The following is a 17,271-nucleotide window of genomic DNA, read 5'->3' on the forward strand; positions in this document are numbered from 1 at the left end:
CGCCAGGGGGCGCCGCCGTGCCCGCCCCGGCAGACAAGCGCACGCGGTGATTGGCCGAGTGGTCCACCGGCTCCGCCCCCCCCCGATCATATATAAGGCGGGGCCGGGCCGAGCGGGGGCGGTGCCCGAGTTCGAGTCCCGCGTCCGCCCGCTCCGCTCCCCGCTGCGGCGCTGCCCGCTCGGCCCCGCTCCACCGGGGGCCCGGCCGGCCGCGGGTGAGTGAGTGCAGGAGGGCCGGGCCGGGGTCTCCGTCCTCTGCTGGGGGTGTGGGGGGGGTAGGGCTGGGGCCTGGGTCTGAAGGAAGGTGGTTGGTCGGGGGCGGGCAGGGCCCGTGTGGGGCAGGGCTGGGCCTAGGGCCGGGGTCCCCAAGCCCGGGGAAGGGAGGCGGTACGGGCAGGGATGGGGAGGGGGGCCTGGGGGTTCCCGTGGGGCAGGCGGCCCAGGGTCTGTTCCCTTCGGAGCAGGAGGACTCTCCAGCCTGGGGCTGCCGGGGACGGCCAGCCCAGCCCCAGCCCCGCGGGGGGCTGCCTGCCCGCTCCGGGCCGCCCCGGGCCCGGCGCCTCGCTGGGGGCTTGCGCGGCTGCCGGGCGCCGGGAATGCCTGACACGCAGCCTTCCCCCGGCCCTCCCGAGCGGGGAGCGGGCTGGTGTCGTCTTACACGCCTTATATAGCCCGCACCGGCCCGGGGAGAGCGGGGCCACGCTGGCCCCCAGCCCTGCAGCCTCCGCCGCCTCCCAGCTGGGAGCCTGCCGTCCCTTGCGAGGGGTGGGGAGGGCCCCGGGCCCCCGGAGCTGGCCCTGTCCCTCCCCGGCAGCGGCAGGAGGAAGGTCCTGGGGGGCTTTGCGGTGGCCCAGTGGCTCCTTCCAGGTGAGGGGTGGCTGCGAGGCTGGCGCTGGCCCGTCTGCCCGGAGCCTTGGCCGGCTGACAGCTGTCAGCGCAGCCCTGGCAGGCAGGGCAGTGCCGGGATTCCCTCCTCGCCGAAGCCCTGGCTGTGCATGGAGACGGGCTCGCTCCCAGGTAGCATCTGCTCGGCCGGCTGCCGGAGAGCCAGCCTGGCTGCTCTGCCAGGTACCTCGGGTGGCATCACGCAGCTCCTGCGTTCCTGCTGCTAATTCACCTGGCAAAAATGTTTCTGGTTCCTATCCTTCTGTACCTGCTGCTGCTTCTCCGCGGCCTTGAAATGGTCTGGGCTTTCAGCAGCGTGGGTTTCTGGGGTGCTGCAAGGAAGAGCACATCCCAGGTTTGGGAGAGGGAGAGCGGAGCCTGCGGGCACTCCGCTGTGGGTGGCAGCGGGGCTGTACCTGGCTCCCTGATACTAGTCAGCATTAGCCTGGGCCCCTCGGCTCTGGTGCTGCTGGAGGAGATGTTGATAGATTTGGGGTGCGTCTCTAACCACAGTGTAGGATGGTCAGGGTGGAGATACTGCTGGAAACGCGACCTGTCTCCTGCCCCATCCTACCAGGCACCGGGCCCCCTCCTCACCTGCTTTCCCTGAGTTGTTCCCGTGTGCCCTAACGCTGGGATCACACCCTCTTCCCTTGCAGAGATGGGCGACATGGAGTCCTACAAGGTGATGCTGAATGGGCCGGCACCCTGGGGCTTCAGGCTGCAGGGAGGAAAGGATTTCAGCATGCCGCTCTCCATCTCCAGGGTAAGAGAAGCCGAGACCTGCGACACCCATCCTTCCCCTGCCTCTGCGGGTGGGAGCCGTGGCGGCTGCGTCCAGGTGGCTGTGGCAGAGCCGTATGGGGGATGCGGATGAGCCAGGGCCCCGGGAGCACTAGGTCCTGCCCTGCCTGGCTCTGCGTAGCCTCCTTGCAGCCTTATCAGTTGCGGTCTGGCATGGGAGTGTTCCGGGCAGAGGACCGCAGATGAGAAACACTGTACAGCCTCTGCAGAGTCATTCGGGCTGCTGGGGCGGGCAGGGGAGGCCCCTTCCGGAGCGTGCCCACTGCAGGGGGAGGGGAGCCGCTCTCACCCTCCCCAGGCTATGGGGCTGGCTTCCGAGTCCACACCACAACACCGGGCTCAACATCCCGGGACCTGGCTTGTGCCCTTCTGCCTGCCCTCCCGCTGCGCGGCTCCCAGCTCTGCACCCGAACTAGCCCTGGAATGGGCAGGGAGGGGAAGAAGCCTGTGCTGCTGCCTACACTGCTACCTGTACTGGGATGTGGCTCCCTCCGCAAAACCAGCCCATTTCTCCAGTGTGAGCAAGAGCCATTGTGCTGCTGGCTACTCGTGGATGAGGCGCCTGGTGCAAGCTGCTCCTGATGTGATGCTTGCCCAGGCCGGGTCTGGGCCCTGCGTGCAGGTCCCTGTCCCTGGGCAGCTCAGTCCCCTGGGTGGGTGCTGGCCATGGCTCCGGCCACACAATTGCCTTATAAGCCTTGGAATGCGACTGCATCGCCCATGCCACTGACGCTCGGGCAGCTGGCACGGAGGCAGCTTCTCGAAGGACAGCTTTGCTCGTGGCGCTGCGTGGGGGCCTGCCCCCGGCACGAGCCTGGCACTGTGTGCCTGTCCCAGAGGGGCACGGGTCTCCGCAGCACCCCAGCACAGAGCATGGACCCCGAGGGCACTGCGTGAGGCTGGAGTCGCCAGTGCCGCTGCCCTGGGGCCTGCCGATCTCTGCTGAGCATGCAGAGACGGCTTCAGCGAGTTTATTCTCTAAAAAATGTTTCTCTTGGCTGCGAGCCAGCACTTAACAAAGGGTCTGGTCGGATGGAGGAGCCTCCCAGGGCAGGGGCCTCGTGAAGCAATAGCCCTGCTGTGCGTGCTGGCCAGTGCTGCCCTCAGGGCTTGGGCAACGCTGCCGTCCTGGGCAGGGCAGGCAGGAGCAGCGAGGACATTCCTAGGGGATGTAGCCAGCTGTGGGGGGCTGTCTGGTGAGGCTGGGCTGCACGGCAGGGCAGCGGGCCCTGTCTGATGGGAAGGGGTGACCTTGTGCTGCTCTGCACCCCGGAGGCATCCCCAGCCCTAAAGTTCCTGCCTGGAGCATGCTGCTGTCCTCGGCCACTGCTTGCCTTGGGCAAGGGTGCTGCCAGCAGTGCAGACTGTCCTGCCAGGCCTGGGGCTGCCGGAGCAGGCTGGAAGGAGGTGTCCTGCCCCAGCTTTGAGGGCTGCAGTGGGGTCCTGCTCTGTGGAGCGGGGAAGCACAGGGGGAAAGCAGCACTGGTGTGTGCTTTGGCTCTCGGCTGCGTCCATCACTGTGACACTACTGGGTGAGCTGCGAGGCTGCTTCAGCTTGGTCGTCACACAAAAGAGGTGCTACCCTGGTCCTCTGCACGCATACCTCTCGCAGCAAGGGGCTCTACTGGAGTCCTGACACCTTGGCTAGACAGGCTGCGAGACCGTGGTCCTGAGCTGCTTGTGGTTGAGCCAGGGTAAGGGCTGGCATCGGGGGAGCTGAATGCTGAGTGGCACGTCCTGGCATCTGCCAGCTGGGGAAGAGGAGAGGCCCTTGGTGCTGCAGGCGGGGAGGCACTGGGGGATGCTGTCTGGGCCCTTGTGCAGGTGCCCCGCTCCCCTCCGTGCTGGGTGAGACTCTGTCTGGGGCGTCCAAGCCATGGACAGGGGAGGCTGGTGAGCATCTTGCTGGGTGCGGTGATGGAGGCACAGGGAACAAAGGACTGGCTGGGTGGAGAGGGGAGGAAGGAAGCCCTGGTTAGCGGGGCCGGGCGGGAAGCAGGAGAGCTGGCACTGCCATGGCTCCTGGCTGAGCTGGCACCTGCCAAAGGGGTTTCCTGGCATGCCGGCATGGAGGGGGAAGGGGAGTGCAGCGGTGCTGGCCGGGCTGGGTGCGGCTGCGTGCCGCAGCCTGCCGTGCTCTCCCCTTCCCGTGCAGCCGTGTGAAAACCTCTCCCAGCTCCTGCTCCTGCCTCCAAACCCACGCAGCTCCCCTGTGCCTTCCCCAGCTCTCCAGGGCAGCAAGCCGGAGCTTGCAGCAGTGTGGCCAGGAGCTGGCCAGTGCTGCTTGCTGCCCAGGGCACCGTGCTGGGCAGGAGGAGCGGGCGCTGGGTAGTGCAGGAGCACCCATGTCCCGCCGGGGACGGCAGCGAGATGCAGGTGGAGCTGGGCCACATCCAGCCCGGGTGTGGGGTTTGGCCTGACGTGCTGGCGTGGGGAAGGGGAGTGCGGCTCTGGGGTGAGCTGGGCCCTGCGCGCGGGCAAGGAGGGGCCGGGGCTCGGCAGCAGGGATTTTTCAGCCCTCTGACGGCACTGGGAATCTGGCTCACTCCTTTTATGTTCATGTCGAACAGGACTTGAGGAAATACTTGGTCCAGGTCCAAGTGCCTTGAGTTCTTCCGTGCTGGAGGAGCAGGAATGGCTGCAGCCTGCCCACGTCTGTCTGTCTGTCAGTGCCTGGGAGCTGCATGCGGCGCTCGGGGCCCTGCTTGCCTTTGGCTGTGCATCCCCGCTGGGAGGGGAGGGCAGCCTCTGCTTCCCGGCACAGGGCTGACGCAGAGCCGTGCTGTAGGGCCATACTGTAGAGCCATGCTGGGAGCACCGTGGCTGGGCAGGGGAACCTGTAGCCATGCTCCTGGCTGCCCCGGTGGGGTGAGGGCTGGGGGAGCAGCGTGGGTGGAGGCGGGTGTCTCCCTGCCCGGGGGGGGCTCCCGCTCCTGTGCAGGGATGAGGTAACGTCTGCGCCTGCCGGCACCAGGAGGGGAATGGGTTGGGACTGTGGGCGGCTGGGGAGTGCCCGAGGGGTGCCTCCCCTGTCCCCCTGCTCGCCCCCAGGCGTAGGGCTGGAAATGCCTGTGGTTCGCAGCGAGACATGGGCTGCCCGGCTGGCCCTGACTCACTGCTCTCCCTTCCTGCCCTGGGACCACGGGGACGGCTCCGAGGGGCGGCTGGGCCTCCTGCCGAGGCTGAGCCAGTGCCGCCTCCGCCATTCGGCATCATGGGGATGGGGCCTCGGGGTGCTGGCGTGGACCCCAGCCGTGCCAGAGGGCAGGGGCTGGGCAGTGCCCTGGGGTAGTGCTGAGCCCTCCGGTGCTGCAGAGGGGAAGAGGCTGCTGTGGGTTAATATGCTGGGAAACGGGGTGATCTGGGGGTCCCTACCTCCCCCTGGGTCAGGTCTGTATGGTGTCCTGTGCCGCACTGGACCTTGCGTGAGCGAGCCTGGGCCCCGGCAGACCCCTGCCCTCGTGGGGACGAGGGCGTCCCTCCACTCCCGCGTTGCCGCTCAGCCGGCCCGGCTCTGCCTGACTCTGTCTGTCCTGCAGCTGACACCGGGCGGGAAGGCAGCCCAGGCCGGCGTGGGAGTGGGCGACTGGGTGCTGTACATCGATGGGGAGAGCACCAGCTCCATGACGCACATCGAGGCCCAGAACAGGATCCGCGCCTGTGGGGACAGGCTCTGCCTCACCCTGAGCAGGTAGGATTCATGGGCTGGAGCAGAGCCAAGTTGCTCTGCCCAGTGCCATCTCCCAGCATCACCATCTCCTGGCATCGCTGCTCCTTGCTTGGAGCCTGGCAGCCCCTGGCTGGGTCCAAGGGCTCTGCTTGGCTGGATGAGGCCCTCACCTGCAAACCATGGGGCAGTGCCAGCCGGCCGTGGCTCCCCTCGCGTGGGTGCTGCATCCCTGGGGTACCAGCATCCTGGCGGTGGCTGGGCCGGTTCCAGCACCTGCCTGGCTGTCTCCTCTCTTGCAGAGCCCAGAACCACCTGGGGAAGCCGCAGAAGGTACGTGTCGCTCCTGGCGCTGCAGCAGCAGCTCAGCCTTGTCTCAGGGGAGGGGAATCTCTGAACGCAGATGGACAAATGGACTTTGCTCCTGGGGCCTGCAGGCTTCTGGGGGATCGGGGTGTATTTGGAGAGCTGGAATACTCCCTGCTGGAGGAGCAGCTCTGACCCCTGGCACCGCAGGGGATCGGAGGGAACAGGGCCCGCCCAGCGGGTGTCCGGGCCCTGGCTGCCGCCTGTCTGTGCCCCCCCGGTGCCTGGTGCGGGCAGGGGTGCGGAGTGGCTAACACAGGAGGAGGCTGGGCAGCTGCAGCACAGCCTTGGGGCCCCGTGTTTGCTAATGCTGGGGAGTGCCCTGGCACAGGGAGGCAGGGCTGGGGCTGGTGGCTCCTGGATAGAAGCCACCTGCATGTGTTCAGCTTCATGCCACGGGACGGTTGCAATCAGTGTGCACGCATGCACCGCCCTGCTGTGGGCAGCAGCGAGCATCCGGGGCACTTACTAATCCTCCGGCAACCCTTAGGCCGGGCTTGTGACCTGTCACTGGGCTGGGTGCCCTGCAGAGAGAGGTGCCAGACTGGCAGAGCCTGGCATCCGAGGTGCACGTGCTGTCTGCCTTTCCTACCTGGCTGCCTGCTGCGCTGCCTGGCCCGGGGCTGCCCCTTGCATGCTGCTTGATGTGTGAGCCTGTGTCTGTGTGTTTTGTCTCGCTCAGGACTCACTCCCCTGCTCTGAACCCCTGAAATATAACTTCGCTCCCAGCACCGCCCTCAACAAAACAGCTCGGCCCTTCGGGGCCGGGTCGCCTCCGAACCCACGGCCCGGGCTGGTGACGAAACCCGTGACGTACGTGCCCCTGGCGCCCGCCTGCACCCCCCAGCACAATGGGTATGTTGCTGTCCGTCCTGCTCCCCAAGGATCGGGGGGATCCTGCTGCCCAGCCCTGCTGCACCTTGCATGCCAGGCACCCATGGGTGGGAGTGGGCGATAGTGCCCATGCTGGAGTCCCCTGATGGCTGGTGCTGAAGTGGCACAACAGGACTGTTACACGTGGGGACACAGCCACGCACGTGCCCGTCCCTCGCTCAGGGATGTGTCAGCCTATGGGGAGTCCTGCGGGGCACGGCACGGCGGTCATAGCAGGGCACTCGCTGGCATCTGCAGCAGCAGGGAAGCGATGGCTGTGTTGTCACCACCAGCCAGCGTCTGCCCGGGGACGTCCTGCCGGTCCCCCAGCTGCCGGGACAGACTGGGCAAAGTGAAGCCCTCGAGCCCTGCGCAGCGCCGTCCTCACCCCGCTTGCAGGGAAGAAGCTCCCACCTCTGCAGGCTGCCCACCCGGCTGCCATGTGTCTGGCAGCTGCTGGTCCCTGCCCCTCCTGCCGAGAGCTGCTGTGGCACCCTGACGCTGGGCAATGGATGGGGGGGATGTGGCTCTGGCTGCCCTGTGCACCCAGGCCTGTTTTGAGGGGCTGAAGGAGGCGTGGTCTGGTCCGTTGGTGTCCGCTCCTGTGTCCCAGTGTGCTCCCAGCCCTGGGCGAGGTGGGCACGAGTCTCGGGAATAGGGGGACTGATGCAGGCTATAGGTGAGCTCTGGAAGCTTCTTGGGTGCTGTGGGTCTAATTTTACCTTCCTTTTTCTTTCTTTCTCTCCTCCCTTTCTTTTTCCCTCTCCCCTACAGGTGCTGAGCCTTGACAAGTCAGTAAGCCTTTTGCCTACTCTCTCTATCCTCCCTGCATGCCTCTTCCCTGCTAGTATCCCATTCTCCAGGGCAGGGCCAGCCTGGGACAGGCAGCACGTGCTGCTCTGCCCGTGCGGGTGGGTCACTCCCGGCAGCAAGCTGTCCTGAGCCTGAAGGGCGAGCGCTGCCTGTCTCTGCTGGCTGCTGGGGCCCTGGAGCATCCTCGCACGTGGTCCCTTCCCTCCTCCCCAAGATGTGGCTTGGCTGGGTGCAGGCTGCCAGGCTGTGCCGGGCACCCTGCCCAGGGCCAGGCAGGTGGGCAGCCCTGCCATGGGCACTGTAGGTGTTCTCTGGGCTCTTGTGCAGCTCCCCTGCCGGTGATTTTTTGACCTTGGCTTATTCTTGCCCTGTCCTTTCCCCTCCTGGCCCTTGGGGCCAGTCTTACACTGCCAGCAATGGTGGTCGGTCCTGAGTCAGTCCCAGTAATGGGCCCTTCCTACGCGGAGGAGGAGTGGGAGTGTGGGGAGTAAGGCAATGTGCGGCATCTCGGGTACTGGTGTGCTGTGGTTCTGTGCTGGTGGAGGTGTGGGACAGTCCCAGGGAGGTCATGCCGTGGGGATCTGTCAGATTTGACAGATGACTCTGTCACTCCCAGGCAGCCCCTGCAGCCACTGGAGTCCCCCAGCTCCCCCGTGTGTGATCCTGTGAAGTTGCGGCTGATAGAGGACGCTGAGGACTGGCAGCCCCGCACCGGGACCTCCCAGTCCCGCTCCTTCCGCAAACTGGCCCAGCTGATGGGCACAGACAGCAGTAAGTTCCCGCAGGGCCCGGCACTGCCTAGCTGTCTGCGGGTGCCCAGCTTTGCTGGGGCAACTGGAGCCAGATAAAGGCCGTGGTGTGTTGTGGCACTGGAGCGTTGATTTTGGCCCCATGTGGCCCCTCTGGGGCAGCTGAGCCAGTGGGAGCTGCCTGGGGCTGTGCGTGGGCTTGTGGTTGGTGCCACTGGGCTGGGGCCATGCTCTGCCCCGCGGCTGGGCAGGACTGTGCATTGGGACAGGAGGGCAGCAGGAGGAGAGGTTGGTTTTCCTTCCTTTCTCTTCCCTTCCTGCTGTCTCTGGGCATTAGTTGCCGCAGACTGACTCTGTCCCTCCTTTCTCTCCTGCTGAGCTCAGTGGAGGATCGTGAGGATGAGCTTGTTAAAAAGCCCAGGTAAGGGGAGCATGTGCCAGGGCAGCACCAGAAGCCACAGGGTTGCCCACCCGGGGCTCAGCCCACCTGGCTGGTTTGCACTCACTGCTTGCGGTGACTCCAGGGAAGCTCTTTGCCCTGTTGCTGTTTCTTCTCTCCTCTCCTGCCTCCTCCATCCTCCTGTTCCCTCTCTGTCCTCTCCCTTTCCCCAGAGCCGAGCTGTTGGTGGAGCTGTGGAGTCCGCCCTGCACTCACCCCACGAAGGGCACTGCCAGCACTCAGCCACTGCTCTGACCATCGCCTTGGGAGGGTCCTGCCGGGCACCTGCCTGCCAGGCAGGCTGTCCCCAAATGAGGTGTCCCCATGCTGAGTGTGCTGGGCAGGACCCGCTGGGCACTGCTGGCATGGAGCTGGGGAGGCTGAGCTGCACTGTCGCTTCCTGTGAAAATGGGATCTGGAGGAGGCTGGTGGCACTGGAAACACCTTGCTGGGGGTGTTGGGAGGTGCTGGACAGCACCTAGACCTGGGGCACGATGTCCCATGAGCCTGGCGTGGGGCTGCGGGGCAGCCAGGCAGAGCTAGGTGAGTGTCGCCAGCTTCTCTGTGGGGCTGGGCGTGTGTGCAGGAGGGATGCACTGAGCCATGGGTCAACCATTGACTGTTGTGCCGCCGTTTTTCTGATGCCACAGGGATGCCCATGGGTCTGGCTGGGGCACAGGGGAGCAGCGGTGAGTGCCAGGGTCTGGCGAGGGGGTCTGTATTTGTGAGGGCACCTTTGGGAGTGCTGCCCTGTGCTGCGGTGCTGGGCAGGGTCCCTGCATGGTGCTGGCTGAGCGCCTGCCCTCTGTCACTCGCAGGCAGCCCCCGCAGCCACTGGAGCCCCCCAGCTCCCCCGTGTGCGACCCTGCGAAGCTGCAGCTAATAGAGGACGCTGAGAACTGGCAGCCCCGCACCGGGACCTCCCAGTCCCGCTCCTTCCGCAAACTGGCCCAGCTGATGGGCACAGACGGCTGTAAGTTCCCACAGGGCCCAGTGCTGCCCGGCTGCCCAGGGGTGCCGGACTTTGCTGGGGCAGCCAGTGCCCGGCAGAGGCTGTGGGGTGATGTGGCACGGGGGGCTTGACTTTGGCCCCAAGTCAACCCTTCAGGGAGGCTGAGCTGTTGGGAGCTGCCTGGGGCTGTGTGTGGGCTCGTGGTGGTGCCACTGGGCTGGGGCCATGCTGTGCCTTGTGGCCAGGCAGGGCTGTGCGTTGGGGCAGGAGGGCGGTGGGAGGAGAGGTCGATTTTCCTTCCTTCCCTTCCCTTCCCTTCCCTTCCCTGGGCATTAGTTGCCGCAGACTGACTCTGTCTCCTCCTTTCTTTCCTGCTGCGCTCAGTGGAGGATCGTGAGGATGAGCTTGTTAAAAAGCCCAGGTAAGGGGAGCGTGTGCCAGGGCGGCAGCATGGGCTGTATACAGGGCTGCATGTCCCGGGCAGGCCTCTGGACACTGCGGGCACTGAGCTGGGGAGGCTGAGCTGAAGCACGGCCTCTTGAGCAAATGGGATCTGGAAGAGCCTGGAGTCACTGGCAAAGCCTGGTTGTGGGTTTTGGGAGGTGCTGGGCAACACCTGGACCTGGGGCACTATGCCCTGTGAGCCTGGCAGGGGCTGCGGAGTGGCCGGGCAGAGCTGGGCGAGTGCCACCGGCTGGTTTGCCCTCGCCTTCACTGCTTGCGGTGACTCCAGGGAAGCTCTTTGCCCTGTTGCTGTTTCTTCTCTCCTCTCCTGCCTCCTCCATCCTCCTGTTCCCTCTCTGTCCTCTCCCTCTCCCCAGAGCCGAGCTGTTGGAGGAGCTGCAGAGCCCACCCTGCGCTTGTCCTGTGATGGGCACTGCCAGTGCTCAGCCACTGCTCTGACTGTCACCTCAGGAGGGTCCTGTCTGGGCACCCACCTGCCAGGCAGGCTGTCCCCAGCTGGGTGTCCTTTACGGTGGGTTGTCCCCATGCCGGGTGTGCCAGGCAGGACCCACTGGGCACTGCTAGCACCGAGCTGAGGAGGCCAAACTGTAGCATGGTGTCCTGGACACAGTGGGTAGGGGCAGCTGGTGGCACTGGTAACACCTTGCTGGGGGTGTTGGGAGGTGCTGGGCAGCACCTGGAGCTGGGGCACGATGTCCTGTGGGGCTGCAGGGCTGGTCAGGAGTGAATGCTGCCGGCATCTTTGTGGGGCTCGTCCTCTCTGGGGCTGGGGATACGTACAGGAGGGATGCACTGAGCCGTGGGTCAACCATTGACTGTTGTGCCGCCGTTTTTTCCAATGCCCAGGTCCAGCTGGGGCACGGGGGAGCAGTGGTGAGTGCCAGGGTCTGGCGAGGGGGTCGGCATGTGCGAAGGGTGCCCTTGGCAGTGCTTCCCTGTGCCGAAGCAGGGTCCCTGCGTGGTGCTGGCTGAGCGCCTGCCCTCTGTCACTCGCAGGCAGCCCCCGCAGCCACTGGAGCCCCCCAGCTCCCCCGTGTGCGACCCCGGGAAGTTGCGGCTGATGGAGGATGCTGAGGACTGGCAGCCCCGCACCGGGACCTCCCAGTCCCGCTCCTTCCGCAAACTGGCCCAGCTGACGGGCACAGACGGCTGTAAGTTCCCACAGGGCCCGGCACTGCCTGGCTGCCCAGGGGTGCCGGACTTTGCTGGGGCAGCCAGTGCCCGGCAGAGGCTGTGGGGTGATGTGGCAGCGGGGGCTTTGGTTTTGGCCCCATGTAGCCCATCTGGGGAGGCTGAGCTGTTGGGAGCTGCCCGGGGCTGTGCGTGGTGCAGGCCGTGTGTGGGCTCGTGGCGGTGCCACTGGGCTGGGGCCATGCTGTGCCCCGTGGCCGGGCAGAGCTGTGCGTTGGGGCAGGGGGGCAGCAGGAGGAGAGGTTGGTTTTCCTGCCTTCCCCTTCCTGCTGTTCTTGGGCCTCGGTCACCACAGACTGACTCTGTCTCCTCCTTTCTCTCCTGCTGCGCTCAGTGGAGGATCATGATGATGTGTTTATTAAAAAGCCCAGGTAAGGGGAGTGTGCACCAGGGCAGCAGCAGGAGCTATGGGGCTGCATGTCCCGGGCAGGACCCGCTGGGCATTGCTGGTACTGAGCTGGGGATGCCAAGCTGCACCGTGGTGTCCCAGATGCAGTGGGTCGGGGGCGGCTGGTGGCACTGGCAAAACCTTGCTGGGGGTGTTGTGATGTTTGGGCAGCGCCTGAACCTGGGGCACGATGTCCCATGAGTGTGGCGTGGGGCTGCAGGGTGGCTGGGCAGAGCTGGGTGAGCGTTGCCAGCTTCTCCCTACATGGGGGCAGAGAAGGGAGCCGGGGCCGGGGGTGCGCCGTTCCTTGCCCCATGCAGCTGGGCAGGGGTGGTGCACAGAGCCCCTTTTTTTGCCTGCGCCTCTCCACGATGCCTCCTGCCTGGCGCCGTGACCGTTGGGTCCCAGCTCTGTCTGGTTTGCTCTGCCACAAATAAACGCTCCTCGTTTTGTAGCTGTCTCCTCCTTGCCTTTGCCCTGGAGAGGCAGAGAGCCTCAGGCTCTCCCTCTGTCCCTGTCCCCTCTCTCGGGTGGGCCTCTCTGGCCCCAGCTTGCCCTGCCTGCTCCCAAGCCCAGTGCTGGCGGCCTGCTGGGGGGCACAGGCCTTGCCCCTCCCAGGACCAGCCTGGCCCTGCCTGCTAGCAGGGATGGCAGAGCCCTGCCTGTCCCCAGCTCTGCCGGAGCTGGGCCCCAGGGCTCCCTGCGCTGGCTCAGGTCCAAGCCCCTCTGCACCCTGATGAGGCTGGGGGCAACCATCGTGTGTGAGCGGGCAGCTGGGGTCTGTGTGGTCCCTGGGGTCCCTGGTCAGTCTGGAGCAGCCCAGAGCTGGGTATGGGACCCCAGCAGGCCTGTGCTCCCTCCTGCTGCTCCCCAGACCACCGCGATGGGTGCCAGAGACCCCAGGGGTGCTGTGTCTTCACAGGGCTGAAGGCGCTTGGCTCGGTACCCCATCACCAAACCAGCTACCGGCTGGGCACGGGGGCTTGGCTGGCTCCTGCCTGCTTGTTGGGGTGGGGGGTCCTGCCTGCACACACAGGCCTGCTGGGCAGAGGGGGCGAGCAGGGCAGGCTGGATTAACTGCTTGTTCTGTAGCCAGGTCTCCGTGCTGGACCCGTCCCCGGGAGCAGCGATGAAGACGGAGCCAGGACTGGGTGAGCAAAATGTTTCCTCTGGGCTTGGGGGGAGAGGGGCAGGGGTGCTCAGGGATGCTGCTGGCCCAGCCACAGGCTCTTGGAGTGGGGTGTTGAGGGACCAGGAGCACCGTCCCGGAGACTTGCGTGTGCTTGCAGCCCCCAGGACCCCTGCTGCCACCCCCGGCCCTGCCAGCCGCCCACCCTGGGCTGTGGACCCCTCGTTTGCTGAGCGCTACGCCCCAGACAAGACGAGCACGGTGGTGAGCAAGCACAGCCAGCCGGCCACACCGACCCCCATGCAGAACCGCAGCTCCATCGTGCAGGCGGCGCAGCAGGCCCCCGAAGGGCCCGGCCGCACGCCCCTCTGCTACAAGTGCAACAAGGTCATCAGGTGAGCCCTGGCCACCGCTGCTGCCACGCCAGCATCCTGGGGCCCGGCGTGGCTGATGTGGCTCTGCCCTGCTGCAGGGGACGCTACTTGGTGGCGCTGGGACATTATTACCACCCCGAGGAGTTCACCTGCTGCCAGTGCAGGAAGGTGCTGGATGAGGGTGGCTTCTTTGAGGAGAAAGGCTCCATCTTCTGCCCCAAGTGCTACGACACGCGCTACGCGCCCAGCTGTGCCAAGTGCAAGAAGAAGATCACCGGGGTGAGTGTCCCTCAGCCTGCCCCACACCTCCTGTCCCTGCTCCCTGCTTACCTGCAGGTCCCCAGCTCTGTCCCTTCCCATCCTGATCCCATCCCCAGGGATCCCTTGTCCCTTTCTGCCCTGGGAGGGAGTCCCCCACGGCACAGGGTGGTCCTGCCCCCCGCTGACAGCAGTTCCCTTCCAGGAGGTCATGCATGCACTGAAGATGACCTGGCACGTGCAGTGCTTCACCTGTGCTGCCTGCAAAACTCCCATCCGCAACCGTGCCTTCTACATGGAGGAGGGACAGCCCTACTGCGAGAGAGGTAGGACCTGGGGACCCCATGTGCCACCCCGCATGGCCCCGGAGCACCGGGCACTGTTGGGGCTCAGCACCTGCCCACGGGGGTGGGGGGTGAGCTGCCCTGTGCTGCGGGGCTCTCCCCAGGGCATGGGGAAGGCAGGGACCCCTCTCCCGCGGCCCCGAGCCCTCCATCCCGGTCCTCCCCGGCTGCTGGGTAGTGCCGTCGCTCCCGTGTTGCCATGGCAATGACGGAGGATGTACATCAAAGGCGAGTGCTGCATCCTGGGAGATGAGGTTTGCCTCCTCCCTGCGGCCCGGTGGGGGCCACCCTGCACGGCACAGGCATCTCGGCCAGGTGTCTTGGGCATCATCCCCCCGGGGCTGGCAGTGAGCTGTCTCCCCAGGCTGTGCCTGTGGGATCCCAGCTGTGCTGCAGCCCTGCTCCCCTGGGACGAGGGTCTGCAGTGCAGGGGAACACTGACCTGGCCTCTGCCTCTCCTCACAGACTACGAGAAGATGTTTGGCACCAAGTGCCGCGGTTGTGACTTCAAGATTGACGCTGGGGACCGGTTCCTGGAGGCGCTGGGCTTCAGCTGGCATGACACTTGCTTTGTCTGTGCGGTGAGCCATGTGCCTCCCTCCCCGACTGCTGGTGGGGGCCGTGGCTCTCCGTGGCAGTCGTGCCCTGTGTGGGATACACCAGCAGTGTGGGGTCCCTGCTGCGATGAGGTTTTCCCCACTTGGCTCTGTGCTGGTGGCTCGACCCCCCTGCTCTGAGCCTGCTGCTCCCCAGCATCTGTGCGTTGCTGGTGCTGAGCACTGGGTCATGGCGGGGGACCCAGGGACTGGCTCAGCCCTCCTGACCTGACTGCTTGTGCTCTCCTCCCCAGATCTGCCAGACCAACCTGGAAGGGAAGACGTTCTACTCCAAGAAGGATAAGCCGCTCTGCAAGAGCCACGCTTTCTCCCACGTGTGAGGGGCAGGAGTTCAGCTGTGCCCACACGTGCCCCTGGCCCTGCATGCTCTTCTCCCCACCCCTGCTGCCCCCAGGGAGCCAGGCTGGGCCCTCGTCCCTTCCCCTTGCTCCTGCCTCTTTCCTGGCAGCTCCTGGCCCAGCTCCAGCCAGAGGCAGTGCTGGGCCTGGAGCCCCTTATAGCTGGGTGGCTTCTTCTGTGCCCCTGGCTGGCCCTAGGAGCCCCGGGAAGGGGATGCTGCATGGGTCTGTGGCTCCAGAGCCATGCAGTGTGGTTGCCACGGCCACGCCGAGGCTGGAGTCGGGGAGGGTCCAGCACAGCAGGGCTGCTCCCTCGCTTGGCTGGGGCCCGGCTGCCTGGCAGCTCAGCGCCAGGACAGGGATGCTCCTAGCACATCCCTGAGCGGGTGAGGACCAGCCCCCCAGCCCCCTGCCAAGCTCTCCCCTACCTTCCCCGCTGCGTGCTTAGTGCATGGGGCTGGAGACATGGCCCTGTTCCCCTGCTGGGGCCCTCCCCGCAGCAACCCCCCGGCCACACAGAGAAGTCTGCTGCGGTGGCTTCCAACCCTAGCTGTGTGCTAGGGGGATCTGTGCCTTGTGTCCCCCCACCCAGCTGGCCTGCTGCTCTCCTGGGGCTGGCGTGTGGCAGCACCCCCAGCCCGGCCGTGCTGGGGAGCAGGGCAGCGTGCTAAGCCTGCCCCAGCCGTGGGCTGGCAGCATGTGCTGGTGGCCAGCCGGCCGGCGGGCTCCTGCAAGGCTTAGGAATGGCTTCCTACCAAAGAGCACCTGCCACCACCGTCCCAGGCCTGTAAATGCCTCTCCCAAACCCACACTCTCCGGTTGGACTGCCGCTGATGTAGCCACGGTGCTTTTAGTGCCTTTAATAAACACTTCTCTGCAAGTGCTGGCTGTCTTGAGGCCTGCGGTTTTGCCGAGCGAGGGGTGGCCGGCTGGGAAGGTCACACTCAGCCCTCGCCCCGCTCCCCCCTGGGGCCTGACTCAGCTCCCTCCAGCTCTCTGGGGGAAATCTTCACCTCAGATTTCTCCTCCTCTGCCTCTGTCAGCCTGGGCTGGACCCCTCGTGCCGCCTGGGTCCCTCTCTCTTCGTAGCAGGCAGGACCACTAACAGAGGCAGTAATTAATCCGGGGGGTAAAGCTGCAGCGAGGGGAAATGGGGCAGATGTCCAACCCTGCAGGGGGGTCCCCGCTTACCTGGCGGCGTGCCCTGGTCCCTGCTGTGCCCTGGCCCCTGAGTCCTGTGCAGGGGACAAGAAGTCACGGGGCACGCGTGGGCCACGTGCACCGGCTCTGGGCATGCTCCGGCGTAAAGCAGCCAAGCATTTGCTCATGCGATGCAGCTGCTGTCCCAAAGGAGGGGTGCAAAGCCAGGCCAGCACCTCCGGCTGGAACGGGCTCGGGGGCAGCGGGTGTGGGGAAGAGCAGCTCCTCCCGCTCTGCTCTGGCAGCTGGAACGGTCATTAATAATTGCAGCTCTTACCACGATGAGCAACTGTAAGGAAAATTGTCTTGCTAATCTACTGGAAGGTTCTGCCGGGAGCAAGAGCTGGCTACGGGAAACCAAATGCCTCCCGGCATCACCCAGAGCTGGCCTGTGGCTGTGGGGGCACATCTCCCTGGTGCCACATCTCCCCTGTGCCAGCTCCAGGAGTGCAAAATCCTGTCAAAGATGGAGAGGGGAAAGTGGGAGTGATGGAGGCTGGGGCCAGGCCGGGCGCTCGGGCTGGGGCACATGCGGGTGACGGGACAGTCACACCGAGGAGCAGCAGGACACGGCTACGAAAAGGGACAGGAACAGCCGGCGCCTGCCTGGCAGAGCCAGGACGAGCAGGGATGTGGTAGGTGCCAAAGCGCGAGTCCCAGCTGCGCAGCCAAGGTCAGGGGAAGTGCAGGGGAAGGTTAGGCGACTGCGGCCCCACGTGAGCAGCCACCAAGCCAGCCCTGGCTCAGACGGGACAGCAACCCGTGAGCGGAGGGCAGGGAAGGGACAGGGGGAGGCAGCCGTGCGGGACGGAGCCTGCTGGGGTAGCACGGCCTGGGAACAGGTTGTGCCAGCTCAGCCCCGGGGTACCCGGCCTTGGAGCAGGGCCAGGGCAGAACTGTGGTGCCGCAGCCAGCCTGCTGCTCCCTGAGGGAGGGCCAAGCATCTCACCGGTGCTGCTGCAAGGCCTGCACCCACAGGGGCTCAGCCCCTTCTGGTCGGCGCCTTGTTGCTTCTGGTCCCTACTGATGACGCCTCTACCACCCAAGGTGCCTCTGCGCTTTGCTGAGAGCAGCTCTTGCCCACCAGCTCTGCGCACCATGTGAGGAGCTTGTGCACAGGCAGCGGAAGGAGGGTCTCCGGTGGGCTGCGGAGGTGGAGCCTGGGGTGGGGCTGCAGCCGTGCTGCTCCGAGAACAAAGCCTGGTGGCGGCGGGCTCAGGGCTCCCACCATGTCCCCGAGCGGGGTCCCACTACATCCACCCCCAAAGGCAGCTGAGCTGTTTGTGGGGCGCCTGCCGCAGCCCTGGCCTCATGCTGGCCCCAGCAGCTGCTCCACAGCTGCTCACAAACTCTTGCAGCCTCTTAGGGCGGCTCCGGCTCTGGCCTGGCTTGGAAATGCTGGTGCGAGGAGGGCGTGCA

At 65.9% G+C, this 17,271-nt stretch overlaps 1 protein-coding gene across 10 annotated transcripts; it reads left to right on the plus strand.

Moving 5' to 3' along the window:
- Positions 1-55: 55 nt before the first annotated feature.
- PDLIM7 (PDZ and LIM domain 7) lies at positions 56-15,536 on the plus strand. 10 transcript variants are annotated; one of them, XR_012044163.1, is made up of 16 exons: positions 63-215; positions 1,545-1,651; positions 5,229-5,380; positions 5,659-5,689; positions 7,370-7,386; positions 8,025-8,179; positions 8,542-8,578; positions 9,415-9,569; positions 9,933-9,969; positions 12,685-12,743; positions 12,882-13,116; positions 13,194-13,374; positions 13,559-13,679; positions 14,163-14,278; positions 14,548-14,755; positions 14,799-15,536. XR_012044163.1 is itself a non-coding variant. In XM_072873073.1 (15 exons), the coding sequence occupies exons 2-15, from the start codon at positions 1,547-1,549 to the stop codon at positions 14,632-14,634; spliced, it is 1,488 nt and encodes a 495-aa protein (XP_072729174.1). In that variant the 5' UTR covers positions 63-215; positions 1,545-1,546; the 3' UTR covers positions 14,635-15,536. The 10 variants fall into 10 exon arrangements, 9 of the variants coding, with proteins under 9 accessions (XP_072729172.1, XP_072729175.1, XP_072729177.1 ...); XM_072873073.1 differs by having other exon boundaries at positions 14,548-15,536; XM_072873071.1 differs by lacking the exons at positions 12,882-13,116; positions 13,194-13,374; positions 13,559-13,679; ... (1 more) ...; positions 14,548-14,755; positions 14,799-15,536 and adding an exon at positions 10,860-10,886 and having other exon boundaries at positions 56-215; positions 11,010-12,720.
- Positions 15,537-17,271: the final 1,735 nt, after the last annotated feature.

This window comes from Ciconia boyciana, chromosome 9, assembly GCF_034638445.1.
Source record: "Ciconia boyciana chromosome 9, ASM3463844v1, whole genome shotgun sequence".
NCBI classification, from domain to species: Eukaryota; Metazoa; Chordata; class Aves; order Ciconiiformes; family Ciconiidae; genus Ciconia; species Ciconia boyciana.